This window comes from Dipodomys merriami, unplaced genomic scaffold (genome assembly GCF_024711535.1).
Source record: "Dipodomys merriami isolate MVZ:Mamm:240054 unplaced genomic scaffold, mDipMer1.0.p SCAF_3, whole genome shotgun sequence".
In the NCBI taxonomy this organism is placed as follows: Eukaryota; Metazoa; Chordata; class Mammalia; order Rodentia; family Heteromyidae; genus Dipodomys; species Dipodomys merriami.
In genome coordinates this window covers 37416732-37437428 of record NW_027204492.1, presented here as the reverse complement: position 1 = coordinate 37437428, position 20697 = coordinate 37416732, and the positions used below count along the sequence as shown (strand labels likewise).

Sequence of the window (20697 nt, the reverse complement as noted above, 5' to 3'; positions counted from 1 at the left end):
CTTACTGTAGCCAAAATTCTGGGGCTAGTCCATGAATCTTTACAACCTTCCCCCACCCACACATGATTCTGCTGCATGCACACTCCAAATTGAGAATAGTTCTGTCTAGTCAATTAAATATGCATAACGTTAACTAAAAGGGATTAAATGCTTAAATTCCACAAAACAGCATTAATAACAAAAAGAGCTGAGCCCAATTTAGATTAGGAAGGAACTCATCATAATTCTATATATGATAATATAGCTTTGATTTTGTCCACAAATAATATGTAATTATTTGATATTTTAAAAGGCTGATAGTTATGCTCTACTGAAATGTGATCATTTGTTATGCATTATAAGGTCTACCAGGTCCAGAAGGTCCACGGGGTCTCCCTGGAAATGGAGGTATTAAAGGAGAGAAGGGAAACCCAGGCCCACCTGGGCAACCTGGCTTGCCTGGCTTGAAAGGAGATCAAGGACCACCAGGACTCCCGGTAAGAAATAGCAGTAGGCATGACACTTGCAAGAGGATTGTGGGTGTTTGCATTCAAAATGAGAATATACAGCTATCACATTTTAACTAGCACTCATTAGACAAGACCCCATGTATAGCTTGGAGTAAGTTAAAAAGGAAGTAGAAAGCAAGTTTTCTATAGTGTTCCAATGAAAAGTCTTTGATATTTTATAGCAAAAGGGTTCCTCAAAAGATACTTTACTTTCATTGAAAGAAAACTTATGCAAAGGAGACATGTATATCAGAACATTGCACTTGGATTTGTCCACCTTGTGGGAAGTAATTATGTAACTATAGTTTAGACTTTGAAATGAAAAGAGTTAATGTCAAGATTCAGTTCTAGCCGGGCACCAGTGGCTCACACCTGTAATCCTAGCTACTCAGGAGGCTGAGATCTGAGGATCACCGTTCAAAGCCAGCCCGGGCAGGAAAGTCCGTGACTCTTATTTCTAATAAACCACTAGAAAATTGGAAATGCCGCTATGGCTAAAGCAGTAGTGCTGAAGAGCGCAAGGACAGTGCCCAAGCCCAGAGTTCAAGCTCGACTGACAAAAAAAAAAAAAATTCAGCTCCACTGTATACTTTTGCTTTATGTCACTGAGGAAAAAAAACACTTGAGTTTCTGTTTTATATATGTGTGTGTATGTGTATATATATATATATATATATATATATATATATATATATACTCATACACACATTATATATATTTATGTATGTATATATTATTATTCTATACATGTGTATATGCATATAGTCTTTAACAGCCTATCTACTCACACATGAACTTTTTTACCTTAATTTGAATGGCCTGTAGTCAGATACTTCTTATGGATCCTCAAAGCTAGCCTCATTCCTTTAAACAGATGTTTGGTAGATTTGACAACTAAGACTATTTGAGCTGTCTTCTAACTGTAAAAGTTGCTTTATAGTGGAATAAGTCCTAATTATTCATGTTTTCTAGTATCTAACCTTTTCCCATGCATTACTTTTCTTCTAGTTACTTAGATTTAAAAATGTAGTCATCTCATGTTTATTCTCTATTCACTCCTTACCTCATTCTTCTTCATGTATTTTTGCATTCACAATTATTGATTGATATATTTTCTTCATTTGTGCTCTTTCTGTATGGGTGCATTTACATGCGTACAACTACATGCGCATATATATTGAAACATATGAGAATAAGTTGCTTCTTGACTCTTTGCCATTTAGTACTCAATACATATTTTCTAAGACTAGAGATACAATCTTATATAACTACAATATAGCTATCTATTTCATAAAGTTTAATGAAGACTTAATACTTTAATTTCTATCTTTCATATTCCAATTGTGCTAATTGACCATAGTAAAATGTTTAAGCATTTATTCTTCTGGTTCAGGATAGACCAAATCATTTTTGGATCTCCACAATTCCAAAGGGGTTCCTAAGCCTTTTTTTCTTTCATGACCTTGATATATATTTTTTAAATATAGCCTTCCCCATTTTAAAAATAGAATAGCCTGTTTGTCTGATGCTTCTTCATATTTAGATTCAGGTTATACAGTCTCAGCTGGAATAATACATGAGTGATATTATATCCTCCTCAAAGTAATATGTAAGAGACCTGTGATGCCCACATGCCTCTTCACTTATGATTTTTTTTTTTTTTTTTTTTTTTTGTCGGTCGTGGGGCTTGAACTCTGGGCCTGGGCGCTGTCCCTCAGCTCTTCAGCTCAAGGCGAGCGCTCTACCACTTGAGCTACAGCGCCACTTCCGGTTTTCTGGTGGTTTATTGGAGATAGGAGTCTCACGGTCTCTCCTGCCCGGGCTGGCTTTGAACCGCGATCCTCAGATCTCAGCCTCCTGAGTAGCTAGGATTACAGGCGTGAGCCACCAGCGCCCGGCTTTCACTTATGATTTTAATTTGATAACCCAATGAAGTTATTGTCTAGTTTCTCCCCTGTATAGTTGCTATTTTCCCTTTGCAATTCATAAACAAAACTGTGAGAAGGCACCTTAAGACCATACAAATATATGCTCATCATCAGATTTGACATTCATTAATGATTTTTGCCTCAGCCAACTCCTACTCTGAACATGGCAAAATCACTTTGCATCTCAAACACTACTTCCACATGTACCAGTCAGCCCTACTATAAGCAAGAATCCTGCCTTCTTTCCTATTTATGCACATACTCATTACCAGTACAGACTCATGATTTCTCATTTTTCCAGTGATTTTTGAATTTTTAAGCCATCTCTATTTCTGATGTTCACATTGCAGATTTCATAGCCCTCTTAAAGTGAATCCTGTAATTTTCTGACATGCTTCCAGTATCCTCTTTTTTTCAACTACTTTCTTATATTTTGACATTCTTACCTTACCCCACTTTTATTCTTACTATGAAAAGCTTCATTGTTCAACATTTGGACTAGTACAATAGCCTCTTAAATGATCTTGCCAGTCTATATTCTTCTTTTAGATTTATTCTAGAGCTATTTTTTCATTCTTTTGCTTTTTGTACATTTTGTGGCTCTCAAACCAATTAACAGGCCTTACAATATATTTGCTAAGTCTTGTAATTTTATTGTTTCTATATATGTAAGTCTAATACAAGTACCTCAGACCTACACTGAAAAAAGTTTTTTGCTACTGCTTATTTAATACACGCATCATGCCAAACTGTTTTCTAACCATTTACTATATACCGCTTAGTATATACCATGTCATTTAATCCTTACCACCACTCCATGAAATAGATGTAATATTATTTTCTGCATGTTAGAGGTGAAACAACTATAGATCAAAAATTTAATTAACCTAATTCATGTAACATAACATGAGGCAAAGTTGGGATTTTAATCCTAGAAGTGGAAATATAGTGCTGTTAACCACTATGCAGTACCTTTACTGTTTTTTCTCCCCATTTTTTTCTAACAATAATGATTTTTAAAATTCAGGGTAACCCTGGCCGACCAGGTCTCAATGGAATGAAAGGAGATCCTGGACTCCCTGGTGTTCCAGGATTCCCAGGTATATAAAGGGATGTTTTGAAGTTTCTCTTTATTGAAACTCCTTTATGACAAGATACCCATTTTCTGATTTGTTTTGAGTAAATTCTGTGGCCCATTGCTTTGCTGTGCAATTGTGGATACCGTTTTTGCAGGCATGAAAGGACCTATTGGAATACCTGGTTCAACTGGTCTTGAGGGTGAACCAGGACTTACTGGCCCACCAGGTAAGAATTATTCCTGAAGTTAATTATACCTGATACATAGACACATTCTTTTACCCAAAACCATCATAGTCTAAATAACAATTTTTAATCTCTTAAACTTTCTATTTTGTTAATGTCATATTGATATCAGAATTTTACATTTTAAGATAGATGCAAAGCCTGAGATTTTTATTGACTTTTATATAAATGTCCCATATTCAAACAGATCACAAGCCTTATGTTGGTATATATATTTTTTTTTGGGGGGGTCCGTCCGGTTGTGCCTGAACTCTGGGCCTGGGCTCTGTCCCTCAGCTCTTCAGCTCAAGGCTAGCGCTCTACCACTTGAGCCACAACGCCACTTCCGGCTTTTTTCTTTTTGCTTATGTGGTGCTGAGGAATCAAACCCAGGGCCTCAGGCATGCAAGGCAAGCGCTCTACCACTGAGCCACCTTCCCAGCCCATGTTGGTATATTTTTTTATGTTCAACTATTTCTTTTTCCTAACTGAGGCTTATAAAGGTTTTCTGTCAGAAGGTATTTGCTGAATTCCCCTACTAATGTTATGCTGATTAAGAGTTGCAAATAGTGTCTGAAATGAGATGGATTTTTTTAGAGAAGAGGATTGTCTTCCCCAACACTATTGTCTTAGCTTAATAATGAACTAGGACTTCTGATAACAGTAATGTGCATGGCTTCAAAGGAGATAGGATATTTCTAATTTTTTCCATTTATCCTAAGAATCTTACTTATTTTTCATTCAGCTGGGTGAGATAATAGTAGTTTTCCCAATCAGATTTCTATTGGATATGTTTCTCCCATAACAGCTCTTTTCTTCTGACTTCAGTCACTTTAGACTATTTCTTCTGGTGTTTTTCCTCCTCAAATTCACATTTGTGTGTTCTGTCTTTTAGGTCCTCCTGGGTTACCTGGTCCTTCAGGACAGAGTATTATAATCAAAGGAGATGTTGGTCCTCCAGGGGTTCCTGGTCCACCCGGGTTAAAAGGTCCACCAGGATTACCAGGCCCTCAAGGTTTACCAGGTACCTCTGTAGATCATCTCCTAAGGCCTGTCTACTTGAGAATATATTCTGTGTTTCTCCTTTTGCATGTCAAAGTTTGTCTCTGACAATAGTCACAGCAACGAGTCGAATACTATGCCACTTTAGCTCATTTCTTTTTACTAGAAAATGTTCAGTTTTCTCGTGTCCCAATTTTTATAGGCTCTTACACATTTTTGAAGCTCATCTGCCTATTCTTATTTAAATGATTACGCTAGTGTTAGAACTATAGTGAAAGGGATATGCATTTTAAGAGAAGTAAGTCAGGCCTAGAGAGACAAAGGATGCATGTTTACCCTTCTATGTGAAAGCTAGGTTTATCTCATAAACTTACCAGTAATTACATTGGGTGGTATGAAAATGTATAAAGATTTATAACTGAAATATGATAGATGCAAGGGAGAAATTACTGTAATTTTGTAGAAAGGCAAACTTTGTAGAAAGGCAAACTTTGTAGAAATATCAACACAATAAATACCAGAAAGTGGGTATGTGGAAGGGGTGTAGTAGGGGTGGGGCAAAGGGAAAAGCATAGAAGAATGGAGAGGAAAAGGGGAAGAATGCAGTGGAGAACTCAATGTATAGCCTACAAAATTAAGAAAAGAGAGAGAAGGGATGCGTAAGGAATGAAGGAGAGAGAATTTTGAAAGGACTTTTATTGATTGAGATGCATTGTATTCATAAAATGCTTTGTTAAATGGCAATTCCTTTGTACAACTACTTAAAGATAGTACATACATAAATAAATACATAAAGTAAACATTTTTTAAAAGATCTAGTACTTTCTCTATTACAGTCTGATCCTCTGGAAATTGAGCACAGAATTGAACCTGGGACCTTGTGCATACTAATGCAAACACTTCACTGTATATCCTCAAATATATCCTCAAATCCTCTTTGACTTTTAAACTATTGTTTACTCATTTTTTTGACTGACTGTATGTTTGTAGCCAGTATTGATTACAAAATAAATTAAAGCTAGGATAAAATTCAGTCTTTCCCCCTGTTACCAAGTGGGTAGCAGTCTTTCCAAAAATTAAGTGTACCTATCAGTAACAACCCTATCTATAATGGGATAGATAACAAAAGTTACAACCTGCCTTCCTGTCTGGTTTGCAAGGTAAATATAATATAGCAGCCATATTGAGGAATTTTCCCCAAAGCAAGTGAAAATTTTTTTATATTGTAATTTTTTAAATAAGTTTTTTATTGTGTAAATTCTGCAGAGGGGTTACAATTACATGAGCAAGGTAATGAGTGCATTTCTTATCAAACATTGTTGCCTCCTACTTTGTTTTTCCCCTACCATCCCTTCCCTCCCATCTCCACAACTACATTCCCCCCCCCACCCCAACCCCCACCCCCGCCTAAATTTTAGTTTGTTTTTCGACATAGCATCTTGTACATCATAAGCTAAATCCTGTCTACTTCTTTTGTCCTGGATCTGAACAATCCCTTCATTTAGATGGTTTTAAGACAAAACTGGATTTTGAATTCATTGTTTTAGAAACCTTAAGTCTCCTAAATCTATCTCCATGTGAACTTAATCTACCCATATTTGAAAACCTCATTTCTTCTTTGGTTTCAATGAGTGTGAATGCTAAAATAATATTCATTGAAATAAACTCCAAGAAATAGAAATGAGTTTTTCCCCGTTTGTTGCTGTTTTTGTTTTCTTTCCCTTTTGTCTTCTTTGTTCATTTATCTGTCTTTAGGAGGGTAAGGGCTCACAGAAATGGAGAGACAAAGGGAGAACAAATACAGCAGTGATACTCACTAGACACTATGTTGAAAATGAACTATACAACTTGTGGGTGGGGATAGGAGGGATAAACTGGAAGAGACCAAGGGAAGTTCTGACATTATTCAAAAAGAATTGTATTCTTTATCTGATGTATAAATGTATATCATGTTTATAGCAACAAGAAAAATGCATAAAAACCATATTTCTTTGCCTGTAGGTGCTACTGGCCCACCAGGAAATCCTGGACGTAATGGACTCCCTGGTTTTGATGGTGCTGGAGGGCGCAAAGGAGACCCAGGTGTGCCAGGACAGCCCGGTAAGAAAGTTAACCTTGCTGGGTGCCAGTGGCTCATGCCTGTAATCCTAGCTATTCAGTAGGCTGAGATCTAGAGATCAGTGCCAGCTAGGGCAGGAAAGGCCTTGAGACTCTTATCTCCAATAAACCACCAGAAAACTGGAAGTGGCACTCTGGCTCAAATGGTAGAGCACTAGCCTTGAGCTGAAGACCTGAGGGACAGCGCCTAGGCCCCACACTTCAAGCCCCACTACCGACGACAACAACAGAAAGAAAGAAAGAAAAGGAAGGAAGGAAGGAAGGAAGGAAGGAAGGAAGGAAGGAAGGAAGGAAGGAAGGAAGGAAGGAAGGAAGGAAGGAAGGAAGAAAGAAAGAAAGAAAGGAAGGAAGGAAGGAAGGAAGGGAGGGAGGGAGGGAGGGAGGGGGGGGAAAGGAGGGAGGGAGGGAGGGAGGGAGGGAGGGAAGGAAGGAAGGGAGGGAGGAAGGAAGGAAGGAAGGGAGGGAGGGAGGGAAAGGAGGGAGGAAAGGAGGGAAGGAAGGAAGGAAGGGAGGGAGGGAGGGAAGGAAGGAAGGAAGGAAGGAAGGAAGGAAGGAAGGAAGGAAGGAAGGAAGGAAGGAAGGAAGGAAGGAAGGAAGGAAGGAAGGAAAAGTTAACTTTTAAGTCTTTTAAGTCTGAGAGGACTTTGGATATAGGCCTCCATTCAAGGCCTCCACTGTGTTATCTTCCTCTGAATATTATGTACAGCTGGCTGTTGAATCTGGAGCCAGATTTTTTTTAAGGCAGAGCCAAAGAAAGTTTCTACTATAAAAAAATTTACAAATGTATTTTTTGTGTGTCTGTAGAATACTGGGAAGCCCAGCTTTTTCTCCAGAGTACTCACTATAATTATGTGGTTGAGTAGTTTTTTTCTTTTTTTATCTTGCATATTTTGCTTCTTTTTCCTCCTCATTCTTCCTCTTTATTGCAGAGCTGGGGCTTGAACACAAGGTTATGTACATTTCAGGCAAGCACTCTACCACTGAGTCACATCCCCAGTTCTGTACACCTCATTTTCATACATCATTGACATATCCCTTGAATACCTGAGAATTATTCCATGGTGGAGTAAAATAACTGTAAAATTTAAAAACTAAGTGATACCCAGAGAATTTTGTAAGGTATATGGTAATTCGTGTTGAGATTATATTAATATACAGACATTCATGAATAGATAAATACTTTTGATAATGTTTTTGAGTCTGGCATCTACCAAATTTCCCCTGACCCAGACCAGTTAAAATCATACCCATAAACCTAATTATTTAGGAGCCCATGATAGGGAGAATTGGGCTTTGAGGCTAGTTCCTACAAAAAAAAAAATTCAAGACTCTTAACAACAAAAAAGTTGCTGTCATCCAGAGATGGCAGGAAGTGTAAACATTAAGCATATGATCCAGGCTGGCCTGGGGAAAAGATGAGATAGTATCTCAAAAATAATCAGCACAAAATGGGCTGGAGGTGTGACTCAAGTAGTGCCTGCATAGCAAGCACAAGGTTCTGATTCAAACTTAGTACTTCAAAACATAAATAAGTTTCCATGTATAGTCAACTTAAAAAAATTAATTCAGGAAGTGGCGCTGTAGCTCAAGTGGTAGAGCGCTCGCCTTGAGCTGAAGAGCTGAGGGACAGCACCCAGGCCCAGAGTTCAAGCCCCACAACCGACAAAAAAAAAAAAAAGAAATTACCTGACTGATGAAATGATATCCCCTTCTGTATAACACCTCAAGAATAACAATAAAATTATTTAAAAAAAAATTAATTCAACTTGGATAAAAACAAATTGACATGTGATTCATAAATTATAATAGATCATTAACTCAATAGATTGTTCATACATGTTGTCAACTCTAGATAATATAAAGTCTAAATTATAGAAATATAAAAAGTCTGTACCAGCAATAAATATCAGGAGCAACAAGGCAAAGTAGAGATCCATGTGGCCTTCCTAAAGCCAATAATCTGCCAATTCATTAATTTTGTGTTTCTAGCAAAGAAAGAAGTTAGTGTCACCTTAATCAGGCAGGCATAGCTATGAAGGTTCTTAAAAATTAAAGTTATACATACATACTTTTAAGTGAGCTCAAATCAAGATACTATACAGGGAAGAAAACCAGTGATAGATTAAAATAAACATTTTGAAAAGTCTTAAGAATGCTTTGTCTATTTTGTAAACAATAGGTGTATTTGAGAATGCTTTCACATGTAGAGTTAAAGGAACATTTATTTTCAGCACTGCAGCTGGCAGACTGACAGAAACCATATCTTTCTTTCCCATTGATGAACAAACAGCAGGCTGAACATTGATCATGGGGTTCAGACTCCTTTAGTATTATAGTAAAAGATTTGATAATTTATAGCCTCCCCAGTGTTTAATGTCTTCAGGCAATGCCGGAAGAAAACATATACATTTTAATCACTTTGAGAGCAGGGGACCATTGTTTCTAAACCCATGATATTTGACAAAGCCTTTAATAAGACTGTAAACATTGAATAAATTATCTCATCAAATGAGATCATTATGTTTTGTCTATAGCCATAATAGTGGCTCAGAGCTTACTTAATCTTGTATACTGATGATTTCATGGAAATAGGTTCCCGGGGTTTGGATGGTCCCCCAGGGCCAGATGGACTGCAAGGTCCTCCAGGTCCCCCTGGAAGTTCTTCTGTTGCCCATGGATTCCTCATCACACGCCACAGCCAGACAGCAGATGCACCACAATGCCCACATGGAACGATCCAGATCTATGAAGGCTTTTCTCTCTTGTATGTGCAAGGAAACAAAAGAGCCCACGGCCAAGATTTGGGTGAGATTATTGGCATCTTATTTTTTTCTGTGCATTTTGGGTTTGTTTTGAAATTTCTGTTGGATTCTAGAGTAACCATGTCTAAAGTGTACTTACTCTATTCTTTTGTTGGCCTATGTTAATTGTACAAAATACTATTTCGCTATGATGTTTTTATACCTACATACTATGTACCTTGATCATTTTCACCTCATAACCTTCTCTTGAACCCTCTTTCTTGCTATCTCTCCCCTCTCCTAAAATAGACCTCCTTCTTCTTTCATGTCTTAAAAAGTCTAGATTCTCTATATGAGATTTGAAAACATATAATATTCATGAGCCTGGCTCTAGTTCCATCCATTTCCCAACAAAAGATATGATGATTTTGTTCTGTTCTATGGTTTAGTAAAATTCCATTGAGTGTATTTGTGAAATTTCTAATATACATTCATTCATTGATAGGCTTTTATCCATTGCTTTTATCCATTGGCTGTGGTGGTTATTGTGTTGCAGTAAACATATATGTCTACTGTACGCTCACTTTGACTCCTTCTGGTCCATATCCAGAAGTGGTATAACACAGGGTGATGTGGTAGTTACATTTTTCTGCATTCTAATTTCCATAGTGGTGGCACTAATTTATATTCCCAACAGCATTATGTAAATTTCCTATCCCCTCACCTTGCATCCTCTAGCATTTGTTGTTTTCTTGATGATAGTCATCTAGGTGACGTGGAATCTCAATATAATTCTATTTACATTTCACTGACAGCTAAGCATATCCAACATGTCTTCTTGTATTTATTGGCCATTTGTATTTATTCTTTGGGAACTGTCTACCAGATCATATTAATTGTATTGTTTTTTCTCTTTGTGTTTAATTTTTTGAGTTCTTTATATGCTGATGTATCAATATCCTTTTGAAACATCCAAATTGAAGACCATATCAAGCATGTTTATTTGTTTATTTATTTATTTTTGGGTCCGGTTGTGGGGCCTGAACTCTGGGCCTGGTCACTGTCCCTCAGCTCTTCAGCTCAAGGCTAGCGCTCTACCACTTGAGCCACAACACCACTTCCGGCTTTTTTCTTTTTGCTTATGTGGTGCTGAGGAATCGAACCCAGGGCCTCATGCATGCAAGGCAAGCACTCTACCACTGAGCCACCTTCCCAGTCCTCAAGCATGTTAATATAGAACTGTGATCATCAGATCTCAGCTTCCTGAGTAGCTAGGATTACAGATGTTAGCAATTACCGCCTGGCTTTTCTTTTTGAAAGGTTATTTTATTATTATTATTATTATTATTATTATTATTATTATTATTATTATTATTATTATTTTAGAAGAAACTAAAGATAGGTAGTGGTGGTTCATGCCTGTAATCCTAACTGAGTTGTGAGAATTGTGCTTTTAAGCTATTTGGCGTTCATGAGTCACTTATCTCCAATTAACCACCAAAGTTAATAGTGGAGCTGTGGCTTGAGTGTTAGAATGCTAGCCTTGAGCAAAAAGGCTCAGAGATCGCACCCAGGCTCTGAGTTCAAGCCCCAGGACTGGCACAAAAAATAATAAAGTTTTATCTTTTCATGCCATTTCTTCTTAGGAACTGCTGGCAGCTGCCTTCGTCGATTCAGTACCATGCCTTTCATGTTCTGCAATATCAATAATGTTTGCAACTTTGCTTCAAGAAATGACTACTCTTACTGGCTCTCCACCCCAAAACCTATGCCAATGAACATGGAACCACTGAAAGGCCAGAGTATCGAGCCATTTATTAGTAGGTGAGACTTTTAGCTTTGATTTCTACCAATCCTCAGTTTAATCAGAAGCCATTTCAATGCCAATAATCAGATGACATTACTCTCAGGATAAAAAGATATTAAGGATCTCTTTTAATATTTACTCCAGTATTTAGTTGGTCTGTATTTATTGAGAATGTGATATTGATCAGGTCCACTGATACACATAGTATTATATACAGAGAACTTACAGCCTAGTCATTAGACAAATGCATACATAAAGAAATGTCGGTGTGGGGGGGGGGTATAATTGGGTGGGGGGAGGGGGGAGGCGGGGAAGGGAGGTGAAGGGTAAACAAAGGAGGAGGCTGCAATGCTTGGTAAGAAATGTATGCATTATCCTGCCCATGTAATTGTAGCCCCTCTGTACAGTATGTTCTCAAATAAAATAAAATACAATTAAAAAAAAAAAAAAGAAAAAAAGAAATCTGATATACATCAAGATTGGACTAAATGCTTCAATAATTCAAATGAAAATGTTTTTGAAACAAGGGAACAGGATGGTTAATTCCAATTTATATGTGCTTGATGGATTGAAAGGGTACCTCTCAAGGGGAAAGGGACATATTAGGCAGAGAGAATAGATAGGCAGAGGTGATCAATTAATGTATCTAGAATGTAATTTTTAAAGCCTGTGTGTAGAGAAAAGATTGGATAGTTACATTGAGCCTAGATTGTAGAATGGTTTCAGTGTTATGCTTTCATTTATAGTTTGGGGTTTATTTGGTATATTCTTCCCAAAAATTTGAGCAAGACTTCAAGGAGAATCAAGGAGCCAATAGTAAATTGCATGGATTATGAAAAGGATAGTGCTGTGGTACAGAAAACAGTAAAATTGAATGTATTGTTGTAGCCCAGATGGGAATGCCTTAGATCTCACAGTGGGGGACATGTATCATATTATTAAGATACATAGGATTTGCAATTGATGAGCTGTGGGAAGCAGAAACTGACAGGTGACATTTGTCACATAAATAGCTAAAAGGGAAGCAGTACCATTAATAAAGCATTCTTTGAACCCTGGAATTCTCATTTAACTTAGTCACCTAAATGATATATTGCCACTATTATTCTGATCATCATTGAAGATTATAGTAATTGTAAAGGACAAATCATTGAAAAGTATAATTTCTGGAATTTGTTTTGGTTGGTACTAGGGATTGAACTCAGAGCTATATGCTGGATAGCCAGGCACTCTACCAGTTGAACCATGCCATCAGTCTGAAAATGCAGTTTCTTTGCCATTGCATGTTAAGATTAAATTTAGTTCACAGTAATAAATTTATTGTTCCAATTGTGAAGAAATACATTTTATAAGACCTTTGGGAATGTGTGTGTATGTGTTTTTTGTCAGTCTCAGATTTTAGGAGTAGAACATCCTCTAAATTTATTATGTAGGTGAACTGCAAAATTACCCTCAGTCATATTTTATGAGGTCCTTTATGCTGTCTACTAAAAATCTGATGGAGGTAGCCACATTCAGTCTTTTGCTATTTTATACATGTGACACCCACATCTCTAAGTGCCTGTTCCTGCCCCACATTTTGGATCTGTTGCACTTATCCAAATATGGCCAAATGGTTAATAAATATTTCTTGGGCTTAAAAAAATAAGTAGAGCCTAAGAAAATGTTAGTTTCAGCCAGGCTTTGGTGGCTTATGCTTGTAAACCTAGCTACTCAGGAGGCTGAGGATTATAGTTCAAAGCCAGCCTGGGTAGGAAAGTCAGGGAGACTCATCTCCAGTTAACTCCCAGTGGTGCTGTGGCCCAAAGTGGTAGAGCTCTAGTTTTGTGTAAACTCAGGGGCACTCAGGCCCTGAGTTCAAGCCCCACAACCAACAAAAAATGTGATCGCAGCATTACTAAATATATTACTAAATATAACCTCCAGCTGGGCACTTTGACAGCAAGCAGTGTGTGTAACACTCTAAGCCAAACTCTTACAGCAATTATAACATTGACTGTAGCAAGTTTAAATACAAATTTAGGGCAGAATGGAACATGTAATGGAACATATAGACCTATCAGTTTTAGGAAAAAGTTTACCATTTTAGATTACAATTTTATTGTACGTATTGGAAGATAGTACTAAGACAAAAGTAGTTCTCCAAGTGCATTTTTTACCTACCAAGAAAACTTCCCAAGAAGAATTGCCATTTCCCACATACTTACTTTGTACATTTTGTTCTTTCTCTTCTCTTTACCAGATGTGCAGTATGTGAAGCTCCAGCTGTGGTGATTGCAGTTCACAGTCAGACCATCCAGATTCCCCACTGTCCTCAAGGATGGGAATCTCTGTGGATCGGTTATTCCTTTATGATGGTAAGAAACACTTGTCTTTGCCATCCTCAGCATAGTTGACTCTTTTTCATATGGACATTTCTCCCCAATTCCAGTAATTTCTCTCAGGTGTGTAGTGAGCTCACTGAATCTCAGACAGCTTCCCTCCCAGCACTATGTTCTCCCTTACACACATTTTTATGTGTGGCACCTTTTTATAGTCTGCCTCTTGTTTTTGTTGACTGCGATCGATATGAATACTACTCTTACCTCTGGGGCTAGTCTCTTTCACTGAATTTGAATTTTTGGTTAGGTTCAATACATACTATTGGATATTCACCAAGATATTCTGGCATGTGGATTTGATGACAAATTTTCCTTGTCTTTTCTAGCATACAAGTGCAGGGGCAGAGGGCTCAGGACAAGCCTTGGCCTCTCCTGGTTCTTGTTTGGAAGAGTTCCGTTCTGCTCCTTTCATCGAATGTCATGGGCGAGGAACTTGTAATTACTATGCCAACTCCTATAGCTTTTGGCTGGCAACTGTAGATGTGTCAGATATGTTCAGGTAATGTGCTTGTGGCTTGAGTTCTGGTCTAAAGCTTATGTCTAGGGAAGGAAGAGACAATTCACAAGTGGTTTATCACCAGAATGTATTAAGAACTTATCGGGAAGTGCCTTTTATTCTTTTTTTTTTTTTTGTCATGGGGTTTGAACTCAGGGCCTGGGCACTGTTCCTGGGCTCTTTTGCTCAAGGCTAGTACTGTACCACTTTGAGCCACAGCACCGCTTATGGTTTTTTGGTGGTTAATAGGAGATAAAAGTTTCATGGAAGCTGAGAATGTAGCTTAGTGGTAGAGTGCTTACCTAGCATGCATGAAGCCTTGGGTTTGATTTCTCAGTACCACATACATAGAAAAAAAGAAGCTGGAAGTGGCTCTGTAGCTCAAGTGTAGAGTGCTAGCCTTGAGCAAAAGAAGCTCAGGAACAGTGCCCAGGACCTGAGTTGAAGCCCCAAGACTAGCAAAAAAAAGTCTCATGGACTTTCCTGCCCATGCAGCCTCTGAACCACAATCCTTAGATCTCAGCCTCCTGAGTAGTTAGGATTACAGGTGTAAGCTAGCAGTGCCTGGCTCTAGTGTCCTTTATTTTTGTTTGTTTCCCTAAGATTAGAAAAAAAAAATGACTGTTATTGGGTAAGTGAGGTTATAAATCATTTCAATAACAAAACAGACAAAAATGAAGGTAGTGTGAATTTTTCAGAAGTTGTTCTACTAGGATGAGATGACCTCCCAGGACAGAAGCTATAGTTTGTACTTTCTACCCCAATCCAAGATACTCTTGCTAAGAATATTTTCAAAGTTCTTGTGGAAGCTTTCAAATGAGTTAGATCATGTATAACACATGTACTTTAGGATACTTCAATGTATCAAAATTTTATTTCAGATTAAATTTATTTTTTATATTTTTGTTCTTGTGAGTTATTATTACTTAATATTCCCCTTATGGTCATGTATTAATAACACTTGCCTAGTCTGTCTCGTCCTATGGGTATCAGTAAAAGATATCAGAGAAACATAGAGTGAGAAAAATATACAAAGATACTAGTAGTGGAGATGATAGTCACAAAAATACCTATGACCAGTAATGTCTCTTAGATCATACCAACCACTACATGAGATCATGTTGCTCAAATATATGCTATTAAGTCATGAGGAAAGGTACTTAGCACAGAGAGATATTTGGGTGTGAATTTGGACCAGTAATACAGTTGAAAAGGTTATTTTAAATATGTAATGACAAATCTGATGATCTTGTTTCTTTTTTTTCCCTAGTAAACCTCAGTCAGAAACACTGAAAGCAGGAGACTTGAGGACACGTATTAGCCGGTGTCAAGTGTGCATGAAGAGGACATAGCAGTTTGAAGAATTCCTTGTTTGATTTGAAATGTGATATATAATTTCCAGGATCCAATGCCGCAATCTCTCTAACTTTACCACTGCTGTCACCAATGGTGCTACTATCTACGACCAACAAAGCATGCTGACTTGTAACCATGAAGGTTCAGATGTACCTCAGCAATGGGCCAAAGCAAGGCCTTCATTACATTTCTATGAAAGAAATAAAGAAGTGAATTTGCCTTTTGGGTCCAGAATAACTCTCCCCAAGGATTATGAGATGAAGATTATATGTGTTACCCAAATGACTAAAATGGCACATTAAAAATTCAATTAATAGAAGAATCATACTGAGTAAATTAAAAGACTGCACTTTCGGGGAAGAATTGTTTTTCATGGTGCTATTAATCATGCTGTATCCCAGGTTTTAAATATAAAAGTGTTAAGATTATTTTGCTCTGTAAGTAAAGAATGTGTATATTGTGTAAACAACCTTTTAGCACAAAATGTTAAGTCATGTAAATGTGGACTGGCATGAATCCCTCTTTACAGACAAGCAGCGAGATGATATACATGAATTTATATTCTTACATCAAGTTACTACTGAGAGTAAATTTACTTTGAGTTTTATCCCCTTAATTTGTACTTGATTTTAATTGATCATTTTAGTCACTTTAATCAGAATATAAATGGTTCAAATTACATATCAAATTATAATATCCAATGGAACAATTTCTTCTTTGCTTTATGCCACAAGACACTTTTAAGACCAGATGCCCTTTGATGGTTTTCATATCTTGTTTTTGCTCATCCCTGAGTGGGCAAGGTTTTCCCTGAGAGATGTTAAACAAAATTTACCAAAAGGCAATGATATTTTTCTTGGTGCTTCTTATATAAAAATTATTCTCGTGTGGTCTTGCTTCCCAGAACTGGGAAGATAATATTTGGTTAGTCTTTCTTCAATTTAAAAAAGCCAATGAATGGTTTTTACTCTTTTTTAAATCTTAAACATTTTATTATAGTCACAGCATACCTTATTTTCCTGTCATCTTTTCACTGAATGTTTTTTTAACCCAACAGTACCCATTTAATTAAAGATATATGTTGTAATGATGGTTTGTTGTATATCTCTTTAGTGTATGTACAAAATCCCTGCTTATTTCCAGATAAATTACACATATGCACATCAATATTCCTTTTGTTGAGAATTGGCTTTTGTAGCCTGGGCTATTCTGAAAGCTCTACAAAATATAATAATGTAAATTTTTTCCAGTGAAGAGAACAGCCTATTTTTGGAAGGTATTTTGAGATAATAAATTTCTTGACAGTATTGTGTTGATGGCTAAGAAAGGGAACACAACTACTTACTATTTGGAGACACATTTATTAATATTATAGCAGATCAATAAGCTAATGTTCCTAATAATAAGGATAATAATTGTGTGCCAAATCTGGTTTTTACCACTTGCTAAATATTTCATGATTCAGATGTAACAAAGAACAAATTCCAGTGTTCCACAGCTATGTGGAAAGTTGGGCCATACAGATCTCTACTTTTCAGAACATTTATTCTTGACAGTACTACTTCCACCAGGAGAATCTTGGTATATGCATATCGTGTGTGTGTTATGTATAATAGGTATGTTTTATGTATGTATATGTACATACATTGAACTTATATATAAATATACATTATATACACATATATAATTACACATCTGTGATGTTGAAAAGAATACATTTCTTTTGCTTTCTTGGTTTGTTGGCTTGATCTGCATCCTAATGCCATGTTGGTGCCTCACACATTGCTTCTAAAAGATTTTTTTATTGAACACTGTGTGCTTTTAGAGTGTTTTTTCCTACCCAATTGAACACTTTCTAGCTCTTGTGATGCCAGTGAGTGTCTTTGTCTCAATTAGCCTGGCTAATTGAGAACTCACTGGTCATGCCAAGACATCAAAAGTTTATTAAGAAGTTAACACAAGAGGGCACTATTGCCTATAAAAATGGATGAGCATGTGTAATGGTTTGTTGAGTATGTTGTTGATGGTGGCTGTGAGTTTGGCTAAAGCCCTGCCTCCTGGTTCCTTGTTTTAAGCTTCATGTATTCCTTTGCACTCATAAAAATCAATAACAAATATTCTAAGAGATGGCCCAGTTTCTCAATGTCTGCATCCAAAATCAAGGCACAGCTTTGAAAGTCTCTTCTTAAGAGTCTGATTAGGAGTTGGCTCTGGTTGCACTTCCTGTGCCTCTCAATACAGAAGCAAAGAAATCACTTTTGTTTGGCTAAGGCTTCAATTGGCTTTTTTGGGAGAGAAGCTCTTTTCTCAGGCTGAACTATTCAAACACCTTCTTCCCTTGCCCACTCCAAAATAAATTGAATAATATTTAAAATCATACATCATTGCCATTTTGATAGCAGTGGTCTTTAGAATATATTCAGGATGCTTAGAAGGTTTGCACAATAGAAATAACATACGTTGGGACAGTGAAGGACTTGAATTCAGATAAGCTTGCCTCACCAGTTCTCCATTAACAAACATTCATTGGATGCTTATTAGCTTTAAGGCACCATAAGAAATAGCAATTCAAAGTCTACTCAACCAGAAAAATATGTTGGCACCAGAATTTATACTCTGGAGAAGTATGCTAGTGCATCTCTGACTACCAAATTTTGCAAGCTTTAGGACAGATCATGGGATCTTTTGCTAGCAGTAGCTTTCCAGAGGAAACTATCTCATCATCCTATTCCCCGACATGTTCATGGGCCCAAATCACATGTATATTCTCTGTTTCATTTTCTGTTTCTTTGAGTGGAACCATATTTAACACCTAAACCTACAAGACAAGAAGTTGCTGACAGCATAGCAGTTTTTGCCAGGTATCCTTCTCTGTCTTCAGGTTCACATTGTAATTTTTACCCTAATTTCTGCTCCCAGAACATTTCTGAACCCTCTGGCTCTGGGTTCAATCAATGGGGTGCCACAGCAGGATAGCAGAAGAAGGGACCAGAATGGGATTAGGGTGTTTGTTATTGTCATGGCTCTTCTCTGTGGGATCACATCAGGTTAGCATTTGAATGTCCTTTCTCCTCTCAAGATGATGTGCTCTTCTTAATTAGCTCTCTTTCTGATTCCAATAACATGTTTGTTCTCATTCTTTCAGGTCTAGGTATGGTGACAAGTTACTTGTTGCTATGATGCTAGATCTGGATTCCTGAACTACATTCTATGGCTCCTTTAGTGTTAGCTTATCTGTTTAACTAAACTTTCCTCAGATTGTCCTGATTTAAGTGTTGTCTCTTTGCTCTTGATAATGTGATGAATATACTACTACTTCTGGTTTCCAAAGTGAAAGGAAAATGTTTTATGTGAAGTAAAATTAAGGCTAAATGATTTAAAAAAATGATGTATTACTAAGCAGTTTGCCATTTAGAACTGAGCGACAGGCCAGGGAAAATATGGCTTAGCACCATTTAATTTCAGACCTAGTTTAACAGGCTGCATTAGAAACTGTGTTCTTAGGGTAAAATGGGAAAAACATGCTCCCCATTTTAAATTACTCTTTTTTTCCCAAATCTTGTCTCATTGATTATATAAAGCAAGTACTTCTACTTCCCTTAGGTGGTCATTTGGCTTGACCCATCCTATTCCAAATGAAGACTTTACTTAAAAAATATTTTTATTGTAAAGATACTATACAGAGGGGTTACAGTTACATGAGTAAGGTAATGAATACATTTCCTATTGTGCATTGTTACCCCCTCCTTTGTTTTTCCCCTACCATCTCTTCCCTCCCCACCTCCCCAACTCCTTTCACCCCCACCACCAAAGTTGTAAAGTTCATTTTCAACATAGTGTATTGTATAGGTCATTGTTACAATGGGTCAACCCTGTACCCGTGTTTCAGCATTTTGTTATTTCCCTTTCCTTCCCTAAATTAGAAAAATTTATATACAAGATGCAGGACACCAGAATCAAATACAGTGACAAAAGGAGTTATAGGGGGAAGAACATAGAACAGAAACAAAAAATCACATAGTACTTTATAAGTATATTAAAAACAATAGCAACAAAGAAAAAAACCTTTTGTGTCCATATCCTTGGTTCATTTTGTTTAGCATCGTATTATATGGTCATATGTACATAGCTTTTGACCTTTTCTGCTTATCTGGTAAGATTATCCTATATATATACTAGCTATTTCAAATAAGGGAAACCATGGGACCTGTTTTTCTTTGGGCCTGGCTTACTTCAGTTAATATTTTTTTCCAAGTCTTTCCATTTCCTAAAAAATGAGGTGGTGTCATTCTTTCTAAATCCTATATATATATATATATATATATATATATATATATATATATATATATATATATATATATATATATATATATATATATATATATATATATATATATATATATATATATATATATATATATATATATATATATATATATATATATATATATATATATATACCACATTTTCTTGATCCACTCATCTACTGAGGGGCATCTGGGTTGGCTCCATATCTTAGCTATGGTAAATAATGCTGCGATAAACATAATTGTGCTGGTAGCTTTAGTATGGCCTTTTTGTGATCGGTTGGGTAAATGCCCAAAAGTGAGATTGCTGGATCATAGGGGAGCTCTATGTGGAGTCTTTTGAGGAACCTCCATACTGCTTTCCAAAGTGGCTGAACAAGTTTACATTCCCATCAATAATACAGTAGGGTTCCCTTCTGGCCACATCCCTTCCAGCATCTGTTGATATTAGATATTTTTATTATAGCCATTCTAACTGGGGTGAGGTGGAATCTCAATGTTGTATTGATTTGCATTTCTTTTATGGTGAGAGAAGTTGCACCTTTCTTCATGTGTCTATTGATCATTCTTATTTCCTCTTCAGAGAAGTCTTTCTTTAAGTCTTTAGCCACATATTCATGAGGTGGTTGTTACTTTGAGGATTTGTTGTTGGGGGCAAATGAAGTCTTTTAACTTGCTCCATTGGTAGATTAGATTCTATGTACCCATCACTAATCTCTGAAAGTTCCACAGAGAAAATTTCTGGTAGTAGTATCCACCAAAAGATTCTAG

At 36.8% G+C, this 20697-nt stretch overlaps 1 protein-coding gene across 1 annotated transcript in view; it reads left to right on the top strand.

Moving 5' to 3' along the window:
- The window catches only part of Col4a5 (collagen type IV alpha 5 chain), a 203583-nt gene extending 185881 nt beyond the window's left edge, over positions 1–17702 (top strand). Inside the window, exons 42-51 of the mRNA XM_070039934.1 lie at positions 343–476; positions 3444–3516; positions 3650–3721; positions 4614–4742; positions 6722–6820; positions 9431–9643; positions 11226–11403; positions 13629–13743; positions 14094–14266; positions 15534–17702. Coding sequence (XP_069896035.1) covers positions 343–476; positions 3444–3516; positions 3650–3721; positions 4614–4742; positions 6722–6820; positions 9431–9643; positions 11226–11403; positions 13629–13743; positions 14094–14266; positions 15534–15615 — 1268 coding nt within the window. The 3' untranslated portion in view covers positions 15616–17702. The remainder of the gene's footprint in view (positions 1–342; positions 477–3443; positions 3517–3649; positions 3722–4613; positions 4743–6721; positions 6821–9430; positions 9644–11225; positions 11404–13628; positions 13744–14093; positions 14267–15533) is intronic.
- Positions 17703–20697: the final 2995 nt, after the last annotated feature.